This window comes from Mesitornis unicolor, unplaced genomic scaffold, assembly GCF_000695765.1.
Source record: "Mesitornis unicolor isolate BGI_N332 unplaced genomic scaffold, ASM69576v1 scaffold8155, whole genome shotgun sequence".
Taxonomy (NCBI): domain Eukaryota; kingdom Metazoa; phylum Chordata; class Aves; order Mesitornithiformes; family Mesitornithidae; genus Mesitornis; species Mesitornis unicolor.
The window spans coordinates 10,133-37,210 of record NW_010183408.1 but is presented as its reverse complement, the minus strand read 5'-3'; the positions used below and the strand labels follow the sequence as shown (position 1 = coordinate 37,210).

Sequence of the window (27,078 nt, the reverse complement as noted above, 5' to 3'; positions counted from 1 at the left end):
CCTACACAGATAAGCGAGAACAAATTCATCAACTATAATAAAGAAAATAAAGACCTTTTTGGTTAGCCACTGTTATATGACAGATGAAAGTGATTTGACATTAAGATTGTATATGTATTCTACACGTATGTATATATATTCTTCTTTATGTATTTAATGTTGACTTTTAAATTTATAGAAGATTTCTGTTTGCAACCCTGAAGTCTTATAATCATGTAAATGCGTGCGGAAAAGGAAAATGTATCTGGAATATTACCCTCTAATCTGTTAAGTAGAGGATAAAAACTATTTAATCTTCATGAAATCTCCTGAAGCATTTGTTAAGTACAGCCTACTTAGTTTTAGATACGTCTAAAGGTGTGTATCTGGCTAGTTCTATGTACATTTGACAGACTTGAGAAATTCTAGGGTTAATTGTAAAAAATAATATAACATTCCTTTCTGCAGAAAAAATACAGACAGAATTAGAAAAACCCACAGCATTTGCATTTAAACTCAAGACTTGTGTGGCTTGCTGTGCCCTCACTGGCCACCATGGCAGAGAACACTGAGTGCTGTGTACAGTGAGGATTTTGGGCAGTGAAAAGAATTTTCAAAGGCAAAATGGCGAAAGGGAAACCCAAACTCCTGGGTCTCATGGGGTGGAGGAGAGGGAAAGGCAGATATGAGTGTGTAGCCTCATTTGCTGCTGCCCATGGGAGAAGAGGCAGATGAGAGGGAGAGGAGATGCCTTCATCCCTTCCTTTGTCAGATAAGCTGAGCAGAGAAGAGAGAACCTTTCTCTCTTGAGTCTCTGCATCTCCCTGCAGAAGCCCACAGAGAAGGTAGCATCCACCTACAGCTGTGGCTCCCAGAATATTTGAATAGTGGGTTAATATGAGATCTGTTTCCCAAATTATGGTGCCACTTATGAGGAACAGCTTGGGCATCAGCAAGGACAGTGGTGTGGCTAGCAGTTTTTTCCTCCTTCTTTCCCAGTATCCACAAGGTGTGGTTGAACATTAAGAAATAATGTCAGAGGGTACAAACTGTGAGTTTATAACTGTTCAGTAGTTAACAGATTGAAGAGTCAATTGCCAGAAGTAAATAAAGCCATGAAATGGGGAGCTGAGGGCTGTCTGGAGGATGATCTCTATTTGGAGGAAGAGAAGGTTTTCAACCCTTGTTGGTTGAGGCACACTTTCTTATGTCCTTTTTCCCCCTAATGGAGAGAGAATAGGATGATTCCTATTCCTTTCAGGATTAGAAAGAAGGGAAAGTTTTAGAGAACTGTCTTTACCATGAGACTACACTTCACATAGGTGTAGGAGGTTAGCTTCTTTTAGTTTTTTCCACCTAAATTTTCTTAGAAGCCATTCCTCTGATTGTGAGTGAAGTGTGATACAACCACGTGAAATAAATTTTTTTAGTTTTTCTGGCAAATCAAGAAAATTTGGGTTATAGAGCCCATAAGCACTTTGACTCTTCTTTTTTATTTTATCCACTGTATACTACTACTCAATACATATGTATGTATGTAAATGTGGTTAAGATATTTGTGCATTAATGATCTAAAGGATTGAGGGTGTTTATTACTTAATTTATTTTAGTGACCTTTCTTTTCCCAGCTATGTTTTTCCTTCTACATTTATTTCTCATGTAATTTCTTATTCTCCTTTTTGACTTTTACTTAAAAGTTTAACCCTATCCATATTTGCCTACCTTTCTACTCCTTTCCCAGTATTCTGTTCTTCTACCTACTTTTCTGTTTTTCTTTATCATTTCTGCAGTCTTACAATGCTAATCTTCCAGTCTTCCTGTTATTTCTTTTCCCATTCTTTACTCTCTTCCCTAATTCTTACTGCCTTCATATATGGTCTCCTGATGTTTCCATTTATTGTACTATTTTTTTCATCTTTTTCATCTTCTTTCCGTAATTTCTGATTTTATTTGTCACCTTTTGATTTGTTTTAATATGTTCCCCCACTCAACCATCTCTTGTGTTCTTACTTGTCATTCCATCTGTCTAGCTTATTTCAATGAGTACTGACCTGCATCAACCCTTAAGTCTCCAGAAAGGCTGACTGCTCATTTCACAAGAACTCCAGCGATGGGTGGAGATTGCAAAAAAAGCATAGGTGTGCGATCATGTGCCCAAATGTGCAGTTCATATGTATGTCTGATGTCATCAAATTAATCAGCAGCATGAAAGATGCCAGATCTGTAGTTTTAACAGGACTTTTTTATTTTCTCATTGGGTTTAATTTCTTAGTTGCAATGTATAGATAAATATACATATTAGACTACTTCCAGAGTTATCCAGTTAAAGCTGTTGAATAAAGAACCAGATATATAGTAGCATTTCAAATGAAAAAAAAATAGGCAGTTGTTCTTATTATCTAGAATAACTACCTGTACAAAAACTTCCTTGGAACCACTACTATACTGTGCATAATATACAGAGTTGATTTTTTTACTTGTTTAATAGAAATTCTAATTCTGTAGTGCTTGTTTTCTCATGCTCTTGCTTAACTTGAAAATTTCTGTATTAAGTCTGATGAACCGTGCTATTTATAGCTGATTGATTCCAGAATAATGTGAGAGGATTTAAAAATAATTAGAGTTATGAGGAAAGCATGTATCTGATTGTTATTCAATATCATACTTTTGCTTATTTGGAGTAAAAGACCATTTTAGACCTAGTGCTGAGAAATTATTCCAATTTAGATAACTAGCATAAGAACCATGCAAGTGCCTCTAACAAAGGTCAAATCACTAACTAAACTGCTCATTTTATTTTTCTTTACATAGTTTTCAGTATTTTGTACGTTCCAGCGTAGCATAAAAAACAAAACAAAACAAACCCACACACATTTAAAAAAAAAGTTATGTCTTTTTTCCTTGGTGGTCCTAACATGGTTTTTTTGAATTTTATTTTCTGCTTCCTTCTAGTATTTTCCTATGCAGAAGAATAAATGGTAATTAAAATGTGCAGGATGAAAAGATGGAGCAGTCAGTGCTTGTACCACCAGGACCAGACAGCTTCCAGTACTTCACTAGAGAGTCTCTTGCAGCTATTGAACAACGCATTGCTGCAGAAAAAGCTAAGAATTCTAAACAAGATCGTAAAGACAATGATGATGAAAGTGGGCCAAAGCCAAACAGTGATTTGGAGGCAGGAAAAACACTTCCATTTATATATGGCGACATACCTCCAGGAATGGTGTCTGAGCCCTTGGAAGACATGGACCCATATTACATCAATAAAAAAGTGAGTCTAATATTAATCCTGTTCGTATGCCAGCATTTGGAGTGCTTTACAATGTTAATTTCATTTCTGTGCAGTGGGTAATATAGCTTGTTATTTCAGTCTGTTAATTGGCAACCATGTAAGAAAATGTGTTTTTAATAATGTGGAAAGAGTTGAGCAGTGCTAAAAGGACTACATCTACATCAAGAGCAGTGATACATATACATTCTACGTTCCAGAAAGTTAATATATAAATATTTAATATCTTTTGGTTATAAAAAGTTGATTTAGCTGATGTTTGTTTTTAGAATGCATTTACCCTCTTAACATACTGGTTCTCCTGCTTTACATAAGGAGGAATTTTCCAGAGATAGTATTTTGTAATATTAAATTAATCAAATAGGTGATAAATGGACTTATTATTTAATTAGGACTTATTGTTTAATATGCCTGTGCAATGGACGTAACAGGGTATAAATAAATAGTGTGGAAAGCTAGGCTTCTACTCACTGCTTTCTAAATCATTAGCAACGTGTCCACTGTCTTCTATGGTACAGGATGGAATCTGTCATCCTTAATGGTTACTAACCTTTCATCCTTTTCTTTTAAATCAAAATTTAGTCATTTAATTGAGCTTATGTCTAAAGAATATTTATATCAAAGTTGAAATATAGTATGTTGTGCTTGATTATAAACAATATATAATACCTATACAGATATGTATATGTAACAGATGATATATTTTGTAAACTTTAAAAAAGCAAAGATATATTGAAACTGAGTACACCAATACACCACATTTTCTCTAAGGTTCTTTAGATTTAAAACCGACAGCATGATCCAATGCATAGCATGCATGTTCCCAGAAATCTGCTTTGGTAGCAAATTCTTAGGAAGTTAATGGAATCGATAATGAACACATGGATGAACAGAAGATATCATAAAGAGAGTGTAAAACTGATTTTAAATTTTCTAGAGGAACTGGCCTTGAACAGCTCTGGAATACTTTCATGATGTTTCTGTTGCTCAGCTAATATAAAGCAGAAAAGGTTCACAGTTTATAGTGATAGCTTCTTGGGTGATACTATAATTATTAGATACTGTGATTATGAAAACTTTATAAATATCAAGACAGGAGCTATTTTGATTTTCACAAAGTGCTGGGTTCTAAGTGTCTTTTGGCTTGCTAGATGTCATGTGATTTAGGAGTCCTATTTTGACAAGATAGAAAATACTATGTGAAAGAACAATATTTTTATCTTTATTATTTGATGCCTGTGAAAGAGCCTTTATCTGCCATTCATGGTGTATGAAGATTTATCTTTAAATCACAGTTCTACTTTTGCAAAGATAAAAGATGCGTTTCTATAAAAGCAGGCCTTGTAGAGTTCTGTACTAATTGTGTCTGTTTATAATACAAAATCATATGTAATTATACCCCTACCTGCCCACAGCTTATGCTGGATGTTTATAGTCAAGTCAGTTATCTTGTTTGTCTTACAGTGAATATAGATACCTACAGGTACATTTCTAGAGCCCTTAGAAATGGAAGACCCTTTCAGTCTCTTCACAGCTGGAGCTGAAAACTTGCTATATCAGTCAGGTCTGATGATAGAGTTGCAAGAAATGGAGTAAAACCAGATGAACGTATTTGACCAAGTTTGTGTACTATTTGAAGGGAAGAACCTTTTTATTGGTCCACTAAATAACTTACACAGGCAAATCACATTCCCACTGGGATTCTCTTCTTTGTGCTGAAGCCCACACATCTTTTCTATGCACATGCTTCAGTCTTCTACAGGACACCAATAGAAACAACCCTGTCAGTCAAAGACAAGATAAAAATTTCTCATCCACTACAATTCTCTATGTTTGTTCTTCCTTCAGACAGAGGAAAATGGACTTTTCTAACATAAATCCAACATCTATTTCAATTTTACATCAGTAATTTGAATTTAAAATATCTAACTCCTAGATTTTCTTGTCTAGCAGTATGTGAATTCTGGAAAGACTTTTATACTGTTTCACTTGTCTTTTGAGAGTGTTGGTAGCAGTTGATGCTCCTACAAGTCTCAGAAGAAGAAATAGTTTGAGAGAAGCCTGAAGCAGAAGTGAACATCTCCAGGAAGAGGTGAAGGACACGTAATGCTAAATGCATTTACCACTATAATATTTAACATTTCAGCTTTCTCTTTATCCTTTGAATTCCACCTTGTAACACCAGGGAGTCAATCAGCACACCCTATCCCAGTGGAATGGTGTGACAACTGCTGCACTATGGTTAGAGATTTTATATTTCTGCCTAGGGAAGCATATATCTGAAATGATATGGATCTAATGAAAAACACTAGAATGAAGGAAAATACTTACTTGCAAGAAAGGGTTAGGACAAGTGTATGGATTAGCAGTTATCACAATTGCTTCAGGCCTCTATTAAGATCTATGTAGATGACTAAGATTAATAAGATATATGTAGATGATCTCTATGTAGATCACTGGAACAGGTTGCCCAGAGAGGTGGTGGAAGCCCCAGCCTGGAGATATTCAAGGTCAGGCTTGATGGGGTCTGAGCAACCTGATCTAGTACCCTTTGCAGGGGGTTGAACTAGATGATCTTTAAAGGTCCCTTCCAACCCAATACATTCTATGATTCTATGATTCTATCTCTGCATAAAGTATACCTCAACAGAAAGTATATTAGTTTGGCTTCTAGACTTGCAAATAGGGAATAGAAATTGTTCGCTACAACACTGATCAAATTATATTAATGAACATGGCCACAGTGTTTATTCAGGAAACTGTACAATAATTTTAGAAATATCTTTTGTATTCCAAATTTGGGTCATGAGTGAAATCATCCATAATTTACTTCATATGCAAGTATTGCATCCCTCTTGCTGAGGGGTTTTTTCACAGAATCACAGAACGTTAGGGATTGGAAGGGACCTCAAAAGCTCATCCAGTCCAATCCCCCTGCCGGAGCAGGAACACCTCGATGAGGTTACACAGGAAGGCATCCAGGCGGGTTTTGAATGTCTCCAGAGAAGGAGACTCCACAACCTCTCTGGGCAGCCTGTTCCAGTGCTCTGTCACCCAAACAAATTTTCCTATTTTTGTAGCAAGATTGAACAAGTTCACTTTACTTTTGCATGCATTGAATGTTGAAACATCATCTAGAGTGTTTTACATTTCATCTCTGGGACTTTTTTTCTAAGCAATATGTTTGTGCATGCCATGATTTGGTACAGTTTAATACAGAATAAGACAGAAATAAATAAATGTGTTGAGTGGGTGTGAGAGCCTTAATTTGTGGATAAGGTAGCCCTGAGATGAAAAGTTTAAAATGGGAAAACCTGTTAAAAGAAACAAAACCAGATAGGTGTGCTAGTTTTAGGATTTTGTAACTGTTCTTCTATGCAAAGGATGCAACCAAAGAGGACATATTCATGTCCCATCTGAAGCTGAAAGGAAAAGGAAAAAATCGATAACCGCTGTTTGACTACAGAACAGCCCGTTATTTACACACCTGAGAGTATTACTGATTTACACTGTATCACAGCCTGAATGCCAGCAACTGTATCCTTGGAACATAATTATTTTATTATAATGTAATACTATATCTATTTTTATATTCTTATGATTTTATTATAATGAAATGCTGAGGTGGTCAATAATGCTGGTCGTTAGGACTGTGAAGTTTAGCATCCTAAACAGTTACAATGCTTTCTTTTTTTAATCCAAAATTGAGTAAAAATTAACTTGGACTTTATCCATTTTTTGTGTTCCACTTCTGTGTAAGTGCAAATCTGTGTGTTCTCAGTATAATAGTGCCTGTCTGTTCATGCTCAAGCTGCCGTCACAAAGGATCAAGGAGGTTCACGTCACTGCCTATAGAGAAAAGACCAGCTGGAACCCCCTAAGATCCTGACCTGCAGGCATGCATCAAAATCTGGTCCACTTGGTTTCATACTTCAAGGGCTGGTTATTTTCTCTTGAACCTAAGCTGCTACAGGAAAAAGGAGGGAAAAAATAAGTGGAATTAAATGGGTTTTACTTCACCTGCCTCCTGCTATAATATAGATACAGCATTATTGATTGCCACTCCATGCCCTGCCTCTTGCCAGAAGGATGTTGGGCAATGTCTGTCATAAAAGGTGCCTCCTTTTTTCCTGGCTCTTGGTAACATCAGTCCCTAATCTGATCAAACCACTAGCTCCTGGCATTTCCAGTCTTGTCTCAGGTTGCAAAAACAAACAAACAAAAAAATCTGCAAAATTGCTTTACTTAACTTCATTATATCAGAAAAAGTGAATGCACTAGTAATTGTAGATATTTTGATAGTTGTAAGTGAAAGAATTTTTGAGTGAAAGCTTCTAGCAAAGGGAAAAAATCAGTCCTGCTAGAAAACATGTTTTCAAAAGATAACCACAGAAGCAAGAAATGCCAACTTCCGATATGTCATGAGTCTCTTGTTTTAGCTGCCCTTGGGGCTTTTCGTCAGAAGCTAAGGAGCCAGCTCAACAATATGACACCTCTTGCCTTTCAGAAGATTCTATGAGGTTTTAGATGGTATTTGTTTAACTGTAGGAAGTCAAAATGCAATGGAGTAGCAGTCAACCTGCTAAATGTAGACTTCCAGAAACTATGTTTAAAGCCTAATTGAGAGGAAGGAGAGGAGAAATAAGGCTTTGGGAATTCTTTGTCCCAAGAGGTTCTTGAAGACCGTATCATTGTTTAGTGTGAACTCTTCTTCCCTCATAGCTCCATCCTCTTAAAATACTCCTCCTCCTTTGCCTTACTAAGAATGCAGTTTCTGGGTTTATATCAAATATGGCAGAAGTTACAGAGCTGGGATGCAGGTTACAGATGCAAAAGATCCAAATCAGGAACTTCTCTTCAGGGATTTCTTTGAAATTGTATTAACGAGTACTTTGAGTGTGAGTGGGTTTCCTGCATTTATTAAATGTTTCAAGCACCGTACAAAACCTAAGCCCTGGAAAGTATATATAATCCTTCATATATGAACATTAATCTTATAATTTGTTTAGAATTTATTTAGCTTTTCTCAGTGTATGTCTACTTTGTCCTGATAGCTTTAGCTACATACTTCATGTTCATCCACACTGCCTACACATTTGCTCGCGTCTGGGTTGAGATTGGAGAGAAATATGGCATCCTTACCAGGGAGGCAAGCTTACACAGTAATTGGATATCAGCTGTTACCTGTATTTTTTAATGGAAAACCTTCAGATATAAGCTACAATTTTAGTTCGTGTTCAAGGCTAGAAGTCAGAGGACCAGAAAAGTCATTCTCAAGGCTCCAGTCACAAGATGCTTTAAGTGAGAGATTAAAACTGAGATAGGGAAGTTACATCTTGTTGGTACTGCATATGCAGGGCAGCAGAAAGTAGAACAGCTAAAATAGCAGCAGCTTCTAACTGAAACTGGAGCTGTGCCAGCATGCTGTTATTTTCCATAAGGCACGTTAGAAAAGAGATGTATGTTTAATATGCTTGTGTTCAAAGATTTTATTTTAAATGTAGGTTGACTAAACGTAGGTGGTGTAGTCTTAGATACAAAGTTAGTAGGGAGTGTGATTTTTAAATGTATTTTGTCAACTACCTCATAGTTAAAAGCTGAGAGGGCAAGCTGGAGGCTTCTGAGCTGTGAGTCCTGGGGGCTGGGGACAGACCAAAGAGGGAAAGCTCACCTTCTCCCTTAGGGTGTGAGGCTTTAAAACATTGTGCCAAAAAATCATCCATCTGCTTGGTTGCTTCAGTGTTTAAAATGAAAGCTTCTTTTAAGGTCAGATCACCTGCAGTTACATTTTGAAGGTTGTTGTTATCTGTAACCCATAACTGGAAGTGTAATTTGGAAACATTAGCTTAGGCTTTATCCCACTGCCCTCATTTTCATATGCAGTTTCTCCATTTCTGTGTAGAAGTGAGGAAATCAAATACATATCTTATACCATTCCTACACATTTTGAATTTGTACTCAAGACGATATGAAGTCTCACTATTAATGTCCCTTACTCTTAAGGAGTTTTGTCTGCGTAGGAAGGTGTGCCGTGCAGGGCTATGACGGAGAGACAGCTCACGGAAGAAGCCAGCAAGTGAGTTGGAACTGGGATAGCTTTTCCTCAGGCTTAGTCCCTGCTTCTCCTCTGCCTTCTGTTCTTGGTACCTGTCACAGACTGGTGGAAAGCCTCATCTCCACCTCTCTCTCCAACTCGTGGAGATTTGTACCTGTACTTCATGGTCCATACATACCAGGCTTACCAAACCTGAGCAGACTGAAGAATCGTCCTTCTTGAATCTCCTTGGCATGTTTTCTCTGTCTGCCAGCCTTCTCAAAAATAGCCTTGTAGTCCACTTGCTTACAGTCTTGAAGCAATGCTCCATGTCATAGGCACCAGAAGAGACCAACATACCCTTTCCCACACCTCCACTGATGCACTAGTTTACAGCTCACTTCATCAGCAATGTAACAAAAAGCAAGGAGTCTTTATCATAGCTTATTTATGATCTCTGATAAAACAAACAAACAAAAATTTGGACATTTCTCTTGGGCAGAGTCTTCAATACCTTTAATTCAGTTTGAATTAAGGCCATAATCCTTGCATCATCCTTTCCACTGCATGCAGCTTTCTTCTGAGCTACTGAGCATTCCTTCTGCAACGGTTTTCATTCTTTTGTGATTGATCTTGCAGCTAAAGAGCACCTTAGTCCCACAAAGTCCACATTTCACATGCTGTAGTGTTACAGCTGTTGCAGCCATGATGGCCTACAGTGGAAGCAAAGCAATGTTTGTAGGCTTTGCTCTCATAGCACTTATATTTGGCTTGCAGATTTATTTGAGAAAAATAGACAAGCTTTCAGCATACAAAGTCTTCTAAAATGCTCTGAAGTAATGCTTCAATGTCTTTTAGTTTCTCTAATATTATAGGCTCTTTAGCTGTGAAAATTTTAATTTAACAAGTATGTAAGTACTGGGACAGTTTCACATCTGCAAACCACGATTGTGCAGGGAGATCATCTGGGATATTTCTCTTGCCTTTCTCTGATAAGGTGTATTCAGATGTCCTCAGAGATCTATCTAATCATAGCTGTATGGTTACTGCTATTTCCCTCTCTCATTAGCAGAAAGACCAATAAACAGACTAGAATAAAAAAATGAACAAATGAGTAGTCTTTAAATCCGTTTCTCTAAGGATTTCTCTTACTAACACATCATAAACATCCACAGGTAGGGTTTCCCTGCTTATGTATTCTCTATTTTAAATAGAGAGTTTTCTATGAGAAAACATAAATAAAAATATAATTTTAGTTAACAATTTCTTCACCTTTTTTAAAAAAGAACACATCATGTAAATGTATCACATTACTATACTGAGGTTGTTTCATGAAGAGGTATTCTTTAAAAAATGAATCAAATGTTCTATATTTAAAATTACATTTTCAGATGTCTAGTACATCAGGTAAGTACTGGAAATCACTTTTATTTCAGAAATGAGTAATGGTTTTTGTGTATTAACTATTAAAGATGTTACAATTTTGGAGATGGGTTATTAAGTTACAGTTTTTTGTTTTGTTTTGTTTTGTTTCACCTACAGTGAATATACACTTATAAAATGTCTTTTCTTTCTCTTTTTCAGACCTTTATAGTATTGAATAAAGGGAAGGCAATTTTCCGATTCAGTGCCACCTCTGCCCTGTACATTTTAACTCCCTTCAATCCTCTTAGAAAAATAGCTATTAAAATTTTGGTACATTCATATCCTTTTTCAATGGTGGTTCAAAATATTACAGACCAAAATTAAGAAAACTTGTAACTCTTTTGATTTCATTGTAAAGAAAGATATTCATAGGCTGTTAATTTGATATTCATTTTACAGTGGAAGACTTACGGTAGGTTTTATAAATAGTAGAAAATACGTGTTTATCATACAGATGCATTTTAGCTATTTTGTTGAATTTTAATACTTCTGCTGTACAAATCTGCAGATGGATTTAAGAATCCATCTTGATCAATTTTTTCAGAAAATTTTCTTCAGATTTATTTTAACATTGAAATTTTTTGCATCCTAGATTCTTTTTCACGCTATGAAGCCTATTTGTAAAATAATTGCATCTTTTTTTTAAAAAAGCAGTTTGTGCTCAGAAACTCCAGAAGAGCTCTCAGTTTTGCAAGCAATGAGGTAGATATGCAACTGCTCGGGAAACAGGTGGCTCAGGGATATATTTAGATTGCATTTTAGGGGTCCTTCTGAGGCCCTTCTCTGGTCCAGCTTTATAGCCTGTTTGTAGCAGCATGCCTGGAAGCCTGGTTCCTGCATGTTGAGTCTCATATTCCCAAACCTGCCCACTTGCACCATAAGCCTCTGCTAAATTTAATACATTGCCAGAAAGCATAGGCAACAGTCCTGCAGGCAGTTTGATAAGCATCTGTATGTGCAGATGGTGGACAGATTGGGGTACCATAACTGGTGGGATGATGCACAAGGTACAATTTTAGACTGGTGTATGGGATTGGTGCCTGATGTTCATAACAGTTTGATGTGGATTTCTAGTGGATGAGGTTTTGGTGCACTTTTCTTGGAACATCCCACAACTGGGAAAAGTTGTCACCAAATGAAAGCTTCAGTGTGACAGTAAGACTTTTTTCCATAATGCAGTTTAGATTTCAAAGGTTAGCCACCTATAAGAAAAAGATTAAGGGGTCTTGTAGTTTATTATTTTTAATGGTTTTCTGACTTTTCTCAATAAACTCTACTGCCCTCACATTTTGAAGTGGATGTGTGGCATTTTGACATTTGTAACAGAACTGTGCCTTTCACTTTCAGTGTGAAAGATGTGTGTTAAGCACCGTGAAATCGGCACATTGGTTGGAAAACCTTCATCTGTACATCCTCCAGGATCTCTGAACATCTGTATAGGGTGCTTTGATCACATGTGCCCAGACACACGGTCAGATGTTGCTCCCCCTGCAAAGAAAAAGAGCCTGTGTCACTTCCCACTGCTCACTTTCCCTGCAATTATTCTTCCTCACTGCCAGTACCTATTGTAATACCAGATACAGGAACTGGTAACAGCATGACTTTCTCTCTCTCATGCTCTGCTGACTCATCTCCTGGTGTTCTGCCTTTTTTTCCCCCACTTTTGGCTGCCTGCCTCAAGTTAAGGTAGAGTATGGAGGTGAGGGGGCAACACAAGAGTGGTGGTAGATAGACAGGCTTTGACAATCACTAGGAAAGGATGATAAGGTAAGAATAGCGGGGGGTGAACAGAAGAAAAAAAAAGAAAAAGAAAAAGAAAAGAAGGTGGCAGTGGCTGGAGCTGCGAAGTACAAGAAGAAAAAGAAAAAGTGTTGTACCTACAAAGTACCCTTGTGCTACCCTTTGGAAGCTGAAATTACAGTGTTACTCAGTGTGGCCTGACTGCCAGCAGGTATCTGTGAGACCAGTTGGAAATATTTGCTTTTTCCAATCTTCATCTTCCACCAGGTCCACACAGGCGAAACTTCAGCTGCTCCAATAATTGATTAGCTTCAGGCTGTATGATGCCTCTAACCCTACTGCTTGCCAGTATGGAAAGAGCATGAAAAACACTGTACATTTCCACAAAGAAGTCATCATATATCAGAATTGTTAACCTATGTATATAGTTGAATTACTATAGAACTTAAAACAGTAAATTAAGGGAACACTGAGGTTGTAAATCAGATACAAAAAATGTGGGAGAAGAAGGAAGAGAGACAAAGACATTGAATGTGGCAGTTATGTTTGAGATTCCCATAAGGGAAAGCATGGCGGGAATTTAGTAAATCTACTTTACTTAAAGAAAATAATATTATGGGCTCTTATATACAAGTTTATCTGTAAATGGCTTTCTTCAGTTTAAGGCAGCTTCTTTGCCAGTTTTGTTGATGCAACTACTTCAAGAAACTCAACATTTAGAGAGATGACTAGAGGAAAAACTGGAGTTAACCGTTTGGCGTAAAGGCGTAGCAGTTCTTATTTTTTGCTGCCATCATGTGGCTATTTTGAGTCGGATTTTTGTCTAGTTTGGTTTCTCCAGTATTTCCAAATGTTTGAATAATGGACTTTGCTTTCTCGCCACGAAAAGGAAAGGACTACACTGTTTGTAGAACCAGTGATCTTGTAAACCAAGAACATTGCATGGAGTGTAATGAAGCCTCGGTGAACTGTCCCACCTCTCTACCACAAGCTCCTTTGAGCTATTAGTCTGGGTTTCATAGTCCTAGAATACCTAATTATTCCTTACTGGAACTCTAAATAAAAAATAATTTTCATTCTAGTATTTACCATTTTTCCATGTTTTTCAAGCAGTTGATCACAACGTACTACTGAACCATTTTCAAATTATAGCATTGGTAGAAATGCTTCTTTTCCTGCTAACACGTGTTTTGAGAGCGCCCCAAAATAATATGGAAAATTATTCACCTTCATCTGTGATGTGAGAGATCTCTATGGATTTCTGTTTCACTGACTGAAGCATGTACTGCTAAGCTAGTGATAAGGAAACATGGAATACAGTCACTTCAGCCATTAAATACAGTATTCTGTGGTTTTGACAGAATGGCTGTGCAGGGTGCTGGGGTGGTGTGTGCTTCCCCTACAGCTCTGACTCATGGGAGATAGGATAAACTTTTTTTTTTACCTTGCATATGCCAGCTGTTGAGTTTAGCATCAAAACTGTAGAAGTGAAAGACTAACACTTATTCAGTTATGTCAGGTACTGAAGTAAAACAGTATTCTTCTGCAAGTTATTTGGTTTTAGCTGTTACTCAGCTATGTTAACTGCCAGGCATGTGCAATTCATTACCTTCACCTTCCAGTACCAGTTGAAAACAAAACATGATAATATCAACATATCAACATCAGGACATCAGCAAGTCAAGAGTTTAATGTGCTAAAGTGAAAACTACCAGGTTAAGGAATATATATGTGTGATGTTTGTCTAAAAGATTTGTGTAAGTGGCAGTATTTTACTGTACCTAAGATATATGGCTGTTGTGATATTATGTGGATTACTGCTGTGTTTTCCCTAACTATTTCTACATTATTCAGCATGCTTATCATGTGCACTATTTTGACCAACTGCGTATTTATGACCATGAGCAACCCTCCGGACTGGACAAAGAATGTAGAGTAAGTTGCACACAATATTTAAAGATATCTTTGTTCCTCTGGGAGTCAGCTTGCCAGCAGCTGCAGTCATGCACACTGGCAGGAACTATCATGAGACTCTGCTACTATTCCCTCTCTAAACTATGCAGAAATGTTGAATAATTATTTTGATCACCTTCTGGTAAAACAATTGGGTAGAAAAAATACAAGTTGTTTACAGACAGTGTTCTCCTGAGGTTCCACTAGTTTTCTCTCAATCTTGATGGTTTAACATCTACCCAGAGTTTTTACCCCTTCCTTTACCACTGCATTAATAGCAGAACCATGGCCATCTATCTGTACACAGTAGTTAAGGACAGAATAGAAATAAAAGTATTGCTGAAATGAGAATTCAGTGCATGTTTGCATTCTTCTTTTTTTAGAGTTGACACTAGATATTTTAGATGTTAGTGATTCATTTTTCATTAACTTATAACATTTTTGGTTAACTGTAGTGGATCAAGTGTTGCATAATTTTAAATGGAGTGTCACCAATAAATTTTTAATATATGTCATTTATTTGATGGATTTTTTAAATTTTAATTTATGTACAAGATCAGGACAAAGGCATGTCACAACTAACGCATGTGAATACACAAGTATATATGATGCATATAATGCATTTTAGAAGAAATTGTTTACTTACTGTATTTATTTTCTAGTTTTGAAATTTAAAACCTTGTCATTTATCATCAAGTTTTTCAGAATGCCAGTGTAAAATGTTGCTATATATTTTGGTTAATTTTTCCTATATTATCCAGGTATACGTTCACTGGAATTTACACGTTTGAGTCACTCATAAAAATCATTGCAAGGGGCTTTTGCTTAGAAGATTTCACTTTCCTTCGAGATCCATGGAACTGGCTTGATTTCACTGTCATTACCTTTGCGTAAGTTTTTGTTTTTTGCTTTTTCTTGGAAAGTGAAGGGCAAAAAGGGCATGAAATTAGTATCGATATATATCAATTTCATTAAATGGAAATTCTTGTATGAATTTATTCTTGTCTAAAACAATTTTCACGTTCAAATATGCATATTTTGATGTAAACCTAAAGACTGCAGAAGCCATTAATTAGTACAGCTAGTATTAGAGAGGCTAATTTCATGTCCTGCATTTCTTTCTCTGAGCAGAAAAGGAGCGCCTCTTTGACTTCATTCTCCAAACTTTCCAATCTAGTCTAGATAAATTTTAGGTTTTCAAAGTTAGATCACTGCGATTCACTTCAGAGACATTTTATTTAACTGAAGGCTCTGAAAGCATATTAATGCAAGGCAAACTGCAGTGAAAGGTAAATCTCTGACTGTTGCTATTTAATTTTTTGCTAAAAATGCCAAAGCAGTCTTGATGAAAGACTCAAGTAAGTAGCATAAACTTTGCCTAAATTCTGAATAACTGTGATTTAATCCTACAGGTATGTAACAGAATTTGTAAACCTAGGCAATGTTTCAGCTCTTCGAACTTTCAGAGTATTGAGAGCTTTGAAAACTATTTCTGTAATCCCAGGTAAGAAGTAACTGGTGTAAGGTGTTAGGCCCCTTGTACCTCCCAACTGTTCCTTTTTATCCTGTCATTGTGTTTGTGTGTGAACTCCCCTATTACAGATATGTGACAGAGTTTGTGGACCTGGGCAATGTCTCAGCGTTGAGAACATTCAGAGTTCTCCGAGCTTTGAAAACAATATCAGTCATTCCAGGTGAGAGCGAGGTTAAACACTAAGGCTGACTTTAATTCACTGAAACAGAATTCATATTTTTTTAAACATAAGTCTTGTTTCTTTCAAAAAAAAAGCAGGAATCGGAAGATATTAAAATTCACTGAAATCTCTGATTCATTGCTTTTTAACACAAGCTCTTTCTTTTTGAAATCAGCCTTTGAGTTTAACAGATTCTTGCATGAGACATTGCAGTACACAGCGTGTGTGGTTTGCCTCGTGTGGTGTCAAGCTTTCTTCTCCACATTCAACGATATCAGCAACCCTGAAGTTTTCTTACCCATGTGTATCTTACCTACATGATGTTATGTGGTACTTGTTGTGAATATTTGTGTCTAAAAATAGTACTGTTTGAAATGTTGACTTAGTAAGAAGATAAAGGAATAAGATAATAAAGAATAGCATGGGCATTGCATGGGGGATTTATTATCTTAAAATTCTGTCATTTTCCAAACCATCTCCAGTTTTATAGCATTAAATTTTAATCATATTTATTGTCGAACAGGCTTTTTACTACTGTCTTCTAAATCTAGTATGTTATAAAACTGATAGTGGCAGAGGTTTGGGGCAAGAGGTATTGACAAATAAAAAGAAAGAAGACTTTTATGTGAGATTCATGTATAACATGAATAAGAAAAAAGTCACTTGTTTTAGCACTGAAACAAGTGTTTTGAAATATATGCAACTTATTCCATTCACAGTTTCAAATAAACATAAATTTCAGCTATTTATTCATCTTCACAAGTGAAAAAGCACTTCACAAAAATGTTATTTCACAGACATTACGATCATTTATTTGGGCTTTTGCATGAAATCTATAACTTTACCGGGAAACACTGTCATTTTTATGCTTTAAAAAAGTTTTGAACATCAGAATAAAAATTCCTTTGCATTTGCAGGCTTGAAGACTATTGTGGGAGCCCTAATTCAGTCTGTGAAGAAGCTCTCGGACGTAATGATCCTGACTGTGTTTTGTCTGAGTGTATTTGCACTAATAGGGCTGCAGCTGTTCATGGGCAACTTGAGGAATAAATGCCTGCAGTGGCCTCCAGACAATTTTACTCTGGAAACAAATATTAGTTCCCAGCTAAACAGCACTATAGGTGAAAATGGTACATTGGTTAATTCAACAGTGACTCCATTTGACTGGAAGGGGTACATTGAAGATGAAAGTAAGTATTGTCAGCATAATTCTTATTGAAGTGATTTGTGGCTGACTCAATTCTTAGAAGTAAGGAGGGGAAGTGATGATACATTTTATTTAATGTGAAGAAGAAGTGTTTTCTCTCTCATAGACCTGCTCCAAAGGCCAGTATGGAAGAGAGAAAAAGGAACAGGGTTTTTCTACTTGATACAGCTCTTTTTCTTATCTCCGTCTGTCAAATCCACATCTTCCCTGAGACAGAAAGAGGTCCAAAGAAGTTGTTAAAGTTACTTAATAGTCTTAAACTTTTTCCATTCCCATACTCCAAAGCAAGATCAGCAACAGACTGTGATGTCATTTCTGACAGATGTCAGAGACTTCTGACATTCAGTGAGGACTCCAGTAATGCAGTATTTTCACTATCTATTCCTGTGCTTCGCTATCATTACTATTAGAAAGGGGTTTTACTAGAAAGGTCTTACAAATTTTCCTGATGCAATTTAAGCTCATTGTTTTTATCAGCTTCACCACAGGCATCAAAACCAAATTGTTCCCTATCATTAATCACTGCCTCTGAGATATTTAGAGACTATTTTTATGTTACCATGCCCTATTCTCTTTCAGTCTTCTTTCTGTATGCCAAGCAACCAGATCATCAAACATTTTTTCCTACAATTTATTTTCTAGATCTTGATCTCTCATCTCCTTTCTTTTTCGTAAACATCCTTCTTAAAGTGCAGTCCCCACATCTAGGCATTTCTCCTCCACATGAGGCATACTAAGTAGAGAAGAAGGATTATGTGGCAGCATAGTAATTTATACTCCTGTTTTATAGGAGCCCTTGTCCTAGGCAAGGGCTTGCCATTGTTTATAATTGTAACAGTTAAATTCTGTTCAGCTTGTGGTCTACCTGCCTCCTGAATCTTTTACAGACTTTTACCTCATTGAGTTCCCACTCTGTATTTGTGCAGTTCATTGTACCAGCCTTAACAGCACTATGTATTTTCAGACCATCTCTCCAACTGTCCTGGATTATTTAAAGTGTAATTGTTTCCTCAAACTTACCACTTCCCAATCAGATCAGTATCATTTGCAAATCTGATATGTGTTCTTCCATCATCAAGATTAGTTAAAACCTTGAATAGCAGCAACTTCAGAGAAACCTCTTCAGAAGTTGTTTTGATGCATACCTCCATTTTGATAATTTCCCAATATCTGATTTTCCAACCAGTTTTACTGATACAGAGCAGTCTGGCAAACTGAATCTAGATAAAGAACCGCATTTCCATACATTTGTATGTGAGGTTACAAAACCCAAGCTCCCTATCCTAAAAATCAGTGCTCTGTATTTCATGTTGAGACAGGTTCACATACTTAAAGGCTGTAGCTGATGACATACAACATCTCTAACAGTGAAAGTTTCTTTTAGAGAAAAATAATAACTAAAGGGGAGAGAGAAAAAGAAAAGGGAAGGGGAAAGGGACAACTGACCACAGTGGCCAGCTGTGAAGAGAAGTGGTGGGGTCCCCAAGTGAGTCTCTTCCCCTGGATGTCCATTCCAGTGCAGCAGTGGTCACTCCATAATACTTTTTCCCATAGCGACTGTTTATTTTTCATCAGCAACTCCTCAAACTCCATATAGGTTGTTCCTACTTACAGTGCTATTAGCATTAATTGAAACACACTGCGATCTGGGCAGGTGCTGCATGGCTGGTTGGCTTTTAAGCTCGAACATGCATGTTATTAGGTCACCTAATAGAAACAAAAAGCTACAAGCAAGAATTAAGAAAAAGAGGGAGGAAGAGGCATGAATCTCACACCAGGGACAGTTGCTTCCCATGAGTATCTGCTGCAGCAATAGTGTTCGCAGGTGTAACATCATGAGATTAACAGCAACATGAAAACCAGGATGAGAACAAATTAATAATAGTGTCACAGAGGCTCTGGAAAGCACTGCCACAGCAGCTTATGTGAAAGGTTGCAGAGCTGCAACTGAGAGACAGGATATAGAAATGCTATTGGAAAGCCCTTAGCAATAGAGAGGCATCTGAGGCACTGCGGAGGAGCCAGGACACTGACAAATTAAGGCTAAAACTCTGCAGCCAAAAAGCTAAATAGTATCCTGTTCACATAAATAAATTATTGACCAGGAAGGCAATATTACCCCTGTATTTAGCACTACTGCAGTTGCTACTGGAATACTATATAAAGTTCAATTTAGACAAAATGTTGAAAAATTGGAGGATGTTCAGGGAAGAGCAGAATGATTAAAGGTTTGGAAAACATGCTTTATACCAAGATAGACCAGGAGCTCAACCTACTTAGCATATCAAAGAGAAGGTTTAAGGGGTGATTTGATCACAGCTGAGAAAAACCTCATGGGGAACAGAAATTTTATCACAGACACATCTTTGATCTAGCAGGCAAAGTTATAACAGATTCAACAGCTGCAAGTGAAAGCCAGACAAATTTCAAATAGAAGTTAGACAGCTTCTAACTGTGATCACACAGCTGATCAATGACTGTGATGGATTTCCATCTGGATTTCCTAAATCAAGATGCAGTCTTTTTGTGAAACTCACTTTACTTGAACGTGTGAATTCATAGAGATACCCTGCCACAGAGTATAACAAAGTCTTAGCAAAGTCTCCTAATGAAGACCTAGATTTCAAGGTCAAACTTAATTTTCTGGCTTTTTAAACAACAATCTATAATCTCTGATTTCATTTGATTTAAAGAAGACCTGAAGCCTTTTGGAAAACAAAGCTGAATTGAATTAGTTATAGAAAATAATTTATTGAATGGCTACTTGACCCTTTGGTATTTTTACACAGGATTTCATATGTATTATGAAATTTATAATGAAATTATTATAAAGTTAATAAGTATTAACTTTTATATTATTATAAAGTTAATAAGCTTGTCCTTGCTTACGAGCAGTTTCAAAGAGGAAAATTATCTTGCAGCTTCCTGCTCTCTAATTCCAGGTGGGCAGACAGGATATAGAAATCATTCTTAAATCAGTTGTTTCACATGGCAGTAAGAAGAGACTTACCCAGAGTTCACAGCAGTGTCTTTTGTAGGAATTATAAATGGTTTTATGCCAATAGTTATCTATACTATGCAAAAAAGGCATATAATTCCTAATTTTGCTTGTGAGCTCATTTTTTCAAATAACCATTTAGAGAAACTTTATGTAAGCACTCCTGGTTTTAATAAATCAAGCACTCTTTTTTCTCTTTTTTCCCTTTTTTCCAACATAGCAAATCTAAGAAAATTAATGCTAGCTAAGTTTATCTTGGCAAGCTTGCCAGAAGCAAAATTTCTCTGGGAAATAACAATTATTCTCAGTCATTACCCTACGTTTTCCCAAAGAACTTTAAATTCCTTTGAAGTAAAGTGCTTACCTACCAGGAATTTTTTTCCCATTTTCCAATCAAATAAAGAGGAGCCAGACATATACCTTTGATGTTGTGACGGACTCTTCACATTACTTTGGTAAAATACAATTCAGAGTTTTGCATCTAGTTAGGGACACATGCTTATGCCACTCAGCTTGTTTTGTTATAAACATTTTCCTATCATGACAGTATTTTGGGCATTTGTTGTGGTTGCATCAGTGCACTCAGAGAAGGTGTGGGTGGCTATTATTTCCTGTGGAGTTGGCAAATGCGGTGTGCTTACAGGCTACATCTTGTCTGAAGCACAGAACTTGAATACAGACCCTATTTTAGCAGTCCAGCTCAGCTGATGCAGTACTGATCATGACTGACTGCTCCATGTAAACTATATCAAGTCAGGTTTGCATTCTTCCCAACCAGCTGCTGTGTTGCAGCATGTTTTAATCATTATTAGCTGACATAATATAGAATAAGATTTGCCTCATGGGGGTCAGCTGTGCTCAGCACCCTGTCAGCTACCTTTACCATTTACAGCTGTGTTTCAGCACAGTGCAGTTCTGCATTGCACATGAGCCCAAAATGACAGCACATAGGGTTGTGATACTGAAACCGAGCCCTTCTCAGACTGTCAGAACAAAGTCTACATACAGCTCAAAACCTAACTTTTCCAAATCATGAATTTTGCTCCCAGGATGGAGAGATGTAGCTGGCCAGGGTATCGTGTCCTGCCTGCAGCAAAGCAATGTGCTGAGCCAGTAGCTGGTGACCCCTCCTCAGACTCAGAATTCATTAGCTTCTGTAGTAGCCCTGCTTGGACAGCACAGTCGGCACAACCACAGTTAAGTTTAAACTTGGCCACACTGGTAGCATTTCAAACGAGATTATTTTAAGGGAATCTAACAGGCCAGTTCAATGGAAAAGGAATCCAATATGGGTTGGAAGCAAAAATGATACCACCTTAAATCCACAGCTGCTGTCCTTCAGAAGTATTGGAAGATGGGAAGGTGCTTAGGGGAGTATCACCATGTGCCTGCCCTGTCTTTACAGACATCCTGAGGCAACACTTTTAGTCTCCATCAGAAATGGGATACTGGGCTATGTGGTCTGACCCTGTATATATTGTGTCCTTAAGCCTGTGACCAAATGGGAGATCATTACTACAGAAGGAAGCTCCTCCTGTGATAATTCTTCCAAAATCAAGAGCTTAGCAACAGTAGGCATCTGCTCTGGCAGGAAAAAGAAAAGCACTTCTTAAGGATACGGTCAAAATGAATCTTAATAAGCACAATGTTCTGCACATCGTCTCTTTATTATTCTTAGAACAGACAGGTCAATGCCTTTGTTGTTTAAGCCATATAAAATGTCCTTTAAATACAAGATTACTATACAAATTATGGCGTGGTTGGCTGCAGTGTGGAACCTACCCGATTTCTTTTTTCCAAAGTGTTCAATAATTTCATCTTATACTCCCAAAATTGTACATACACAAGTCAGTGACTGTTGCAGTAATTCTGTCCAAGTTAAATGTAGATGTGCACCGGGGCCTCATACCAGTCAGTGGCCTAAGTGCAACGGCCATGCACCCATAACAGAGCCATTGGCAGCTGGGTGGTTTTTTGCAGAGCTCACATATCAGATAACTCTCACAAGTGACAAACTGCAATCCTTTGCAATACTGATCAGAAAGCTTGAAATAAATTATCTAGGTTTTTTTTCAGATTCAATGTATTTATTATAATAAATAACTGTACCATATAATTTCACAAAATATGATTTAGTTAGGTGATCAGGCTGAAGGGAGAATTGTACATTTCATCTACATTCAGCAGCATTTGACAGCGTTCTTAGCACATTCTGGCATTTTAACAGTAAGTGCTGTGAGTGATAGCACTTGCTGCCATTCATGCTGTTTACCCTAAAGTTATGGTCCTCCTGAAAAAATAATACTGCTTGTTTAAAATTGCATCTAAAATCACTTTAATCACCTTTTAAAGCATGACGATATATTTAAAGATATATAAGAAAACTTTCAAATATTCAAAATTTTATATTTTTAAAAAAATTATTTTCTGAACAGGTCATTTTTATTTTCTGGAAGGGCAAAATGATGCTCTGCTTTGCGGAAATAGTTCTGATGCTGGGTAAGATCAAATTTTATGATATTATTACACCATTTACAAATTAGATCCATGTTCATTAGATGTGCAGTTGGAGGGGGGGTTATATTTTGAGTGACCACTTTCTTTCATATAAGAAATATTAAGTTTTTATACTGGGATTTGGGTTCCGGGCCAGAGCTCAGAGGATTGGTTAGATGAGCTTAGTCTTTGCATGAATGAATCAGTAATTTGGTATTAGTGTAGCTCCTGCCTGGACATAGCAGCTGGAAAAAGTGGTATTTTGCAGTTCCAGCTGCACATAGAAGTGGTAACAGGCTCAGACAGTAGAAAACACTGACATTGACATTAATGTTACAAGATTAATCATTAAAGAAATTGCTTGAAATATTATGTTTTAGAAGTTTAGATTAAACTTTTGACACTAATCTTTCATGTGCCTTTCCAGGTTGATTTTTCTAGTGTCTTCAATTTTCACTTAAAAATCACAGCTGCTATTATTTATAGTCTAATTAACAACAACAACAACAATCCACTTTTTAATCCTAATCTTCTCGTGAACATTTCAAGGAATAATATTAATAAACTATATAAGGTAACACCTGATTTTTCTTAATAGGCAGTGCCCAGAAGGGTATACATGCGTGAAAGCTGGTAGAAACCCTAATTATGGCTACACAAGTTTCGACACCTTCAGCTGGGCTTTCTTGTCACTATTTCGCTTGATGACTCAAGACTTCTGGGAAAATCTTTATCAATTGGTGAGACTTTCTGAATGCAAAAATAGACTAAATATGTTTGTACCACTAATGCAAGAGGCCTAAAGTCAATTTTCTTACATTATCTTAATTTTAACAAGATGAAAAGCAGAACTTTAGTTAATGTATTCTTGCTTATAATTGTATTCTTATTTCCAGACACTACGTGCTGCTGGGAAGACATACATGATATTTTTTGTTCTGGTGATTTTCCTGGGCTCTTTCTATCTGATCAACTTGATCCTGGCTGTGGTTGCCATGGCCTATGAAGAACAGAATCAAGCAACCATGGAAGAAGCAGAACAGAAAGAGGCAGAATTTCAACAGATGCTGGAACAACTGAAGAAGCAACAAGAAGCAGCTCAGGTATGATTTATGGTGTAGCAACGCAAAAGTATATGGAAGTAACTTTACTGGAGATGTTCACCTCTGCTTTCTGAATTTGGAGTTACAAAACACCCTGTCAGACTTTCAACGGCAGAGCTAGTTAAGAGATTTTCTATCCTACACAATAGAATGAGCCACAATCAAGAAGGAATATTCAAAACTCAGTATACATTATTCTTTATGATTTTCTTAGTCTAGTGTCATTAATGCAATCTGTTAGACTTCTGCATTTAAAAACTACTTATGAAAGATGGAAGAAGGCTATGACCAATACACGTCTTGAGTCAACTGAGTAATAACAATTAGGAAAAAGCTAGGGAGAGGATATGCTATGGAAAGTATTAAAATCCAGGGAATTTTGACTAGAAATTCTGTACAAATAAATTTTTAAAAAAGCATGGTGTTGTGGTTTGCTCAGTGACACAAACTCTTTCTGCAACATGGCAGGCAGCAGCGGTGGCAGCAGCAGCAGTAACAGCATCTGCGGAGTCCAGGGAACCCAGCGCTGCGGGAGAAGGAGGAGGGCTCTCAGAAAGCTCCTCAGAAGCATCAAAGTTGAGCTCAAAGAGTGCAAAAGAGAGGAGAAACAGAAGGAAAAAAAGAAAACAGAAAGAACAGTCTGGAGGAGAGGAAAAAGATGAAGACGAATTTCACAAGTCTGAATCAGAAGACAGCATCAGGAGGAAAGGTTTCCGATTATCTATTGAAGGCAATAGACTGACATACGAAAAGAAGTATTCTTCTCCACACCAGGTATTGCATATAGTTATTTTTAGTAGAAGCATACACTTAAAGCATCATAAACTGCTACAAAACTACTTTAGTCTTCCTGGTACTGTAATACAACCCTACTGCCTAAAAAAAGGAAACACTGAGATTTTCATTAAATTTTATTGTTGTTGCTAGTGCTTGAGAGAAAGTCCTGTAGCCACTAGAGTTTCTTGTAAAAAAAACAAGTTAAATGTAAACTCTCTATTCTTGTAATAGGATTGTTTAAAAATCGTATTAAAATATTCTCTGATTGATTTTGTGGGGTTTTTTTAGAGTCATTATGTATTATCTTGACTTCTTAAAATGCTACAGTATTTTTTCATTATGATAGCTTCATATTTTCCTCCCGCTTCAATGATGTTTGGTTCAACACGTGCAAGATGCTGCATACACGAAAGAATGTGCATGTATAGGCTCCTTTTTTTTGCTTGATGGGTATTGTGCAACTACTCTACTCAGTAACTCTAACTGACATTAAGAGAAAGGAGTGCTCAAAGTTGATTTTGTCTTAAGAATCCATGAACAGTGGTATCTCTATCTGCAAAATACAAATATAATGAAATACACACAAAAATTTCATAGCAGCATTTAGCTTCTGGGGAAAATGGTTACTCTCATATAAGAAAAAAACCAAAACCAAAACAAACCCAAAACCTATGCTATCCTAATAACAATGTTACATTTGAAGGTTTCAACTAATAATAACAAATTTTGTTTGCCTACAGTCTTTGCTGAGCATTCGCGGCTCCCTGTTTTCTCCAAGGCGCAACAGCAGAACAAGCCTTTTCAGCTTCAGAGGTCGAGCAAAGGATATAGGATCTGAAAATGACTTTGCTGATGATGAGCACAGCACTTTTGAAGACAATGATAGCAGAAGAGATTCTCTCTTTGTGCCACGCAGACACGGTGAACGGCGCAACAGTAACATTAGTCAGGCCAGTAGGTCATCCAGGATGCTGGCAGTGTTTCCAGTGAATGGGAAGATGCACAGCACTGTGGATTGCAATGGGGTGGTTTCCCTGGTTGGTGGACCATCTGTTCCTACATCGTCTGTTGGACAGCTTCTGCCAGAGGTGATAATAGATAAACCAGCTACTGATGACAATGTAAGAAAGTTTTAAATAGCTTAGGCATGGTGGCCTTTTCTTACTGCACCAGCCAGTGTTTTCTACAGAATGGAACCCTTGGCAATGCTTCCTGGTTGGTCAAGCTGTGAATGCTCCTGCATCTTGTAAAATCTTTAATAAATAAAACAGCTGAGATAGGTTTGCAACCTAAGCATTTACCTACAAGTATTCTCGTAACTAACAAATGCAATTTGCAGTTTCCAAGTAGTAAAATATTAACTTACTTACACATTCATAAAAGCACTATGCTTTACTCTATTACTGTGCTATACTTCACTTTTGCTTATCTAAAAGTCCATTTGACTATGGTCTGCAGAGTCATAGTTACTATACATTTAAATATACACAAAAATGGTGTTATATAACTCCAATCAATATGATGCTGCTGTTACCTCTTTATCAAAATTAGCATTATTAGTTAATTTTGATAACATTCTTCCTTATCAGCCCCACGAAAATGTAAGGAAGTTATCAATTCTTTATTATAATTTGTTTCTCATGGCTATATATTTTCTGTCCATTGCTGGTGGAGTGCAGATAACAAATAGTTCATTGGAAGATCACATTTCAATATATACTTCAAAAAATACAAATTTCTGTTTCAACATATGGGCAGCACATATTGCTGCCATTCTCTTGCCTTATAGAAGGTAAGAGAAGATGTCTCAAAAAAATTTCTTGCTAGGTTCAAAGTTGTCTACTCACATTACTGAAAAAACTGTAGCATGAGGAAGCATGAGGAAGTTAGACTTTTCTTACTTGCTACAGTTTGCCTGGGAGGAAGACTATTACTTTACAAACCCCAGAATATTCTGACGGGAGCAGCAAGGAAAATAATTACAGTTAGCAAAAATTTTATACAATGTTTTGAACTCAATCCTTTTTCATTTCTTTAAATAAGTTTTCATATCTCAAAGGAAAGAAATGAAAAGTTAAGTAAATAAATTCTCTCCCAGTCTTAAGCAGTAGGTAACTATTGCCTCATATATTTTAAAAATTTTTTAAGAGATACTGAAAAGTAATAAAAGTCTGACACAATAAAAACTGAAGTGCACGAAGCACGTATCCAAGCTAAGACATTAATAACAGGGTTCTATATAGTATTTGCTTATCTTATTATTCCAACATGGTCTCACCTATTATTGTTCTCTGTATAGGGCACCACTACAGAAACAGAAATGAGGAAGAGAATATCAGGTTCTTTCCACGTTTCTATGGACTTTCTGGAAGATCCAGCTTTA

At 36.8% G+C, this 27,078-nt stretch overlaps 1 protein-coding gene across 1 annotated transcript in view; it reads left to right on the top strand.

The window, feature by feature from the left end:
* Nucleotides 1-2,983: 2,983 nt before the first annotated feature.
* Nucleotides 2,984-27,078, top strand: part of LOC104540334 (sodium channel protein type 1 subunit alpha-like) — a gene marked incomplete at its 3' end in the record, with an annotated part of 33,500 nt that continues 9,405 nt past the window's right edge. Inside the window, 12 exon segments of the mRNA XM_010184119.1 lie at nucleotides 2,984-3,250; nucleotides 10,887-11,005; nucleotides 14,313-14,402; nucleotides 15,182-15,310; nucleotides 16,023-16,114; nucleotides 17,032-17,304; nucleotides 22,755-22,818; nucleotides 23,414-23,555; nucleotides 23,712-23,918; nucleotides 24,387-24,692; nucleotides 25,436-25,816; nucleotides 26,995-27,078. The exon segment at nucleotides 26,995-27,078 is cut by the window's right edge and continues 21 nt beyond it. Of these exon segments, the coding sequence (XP_010182421.1) occupies nucleotides 2,984-3,250; nucleotides 10,887-11,005; nucleotides 14,313-14,402; nucleotides 15,182-15,310; nucleotides 16,023-16,114; nucleotides 17,032-17,304; nucleotides 22,755-22,818; nucleotides 23,414-23,555; nucleotides 23,712-23,918; nucleotides 24,387-24,692; nucleotides 25,436-25,816; nucleotides 26,995-27,078 (2,154 nt within the window).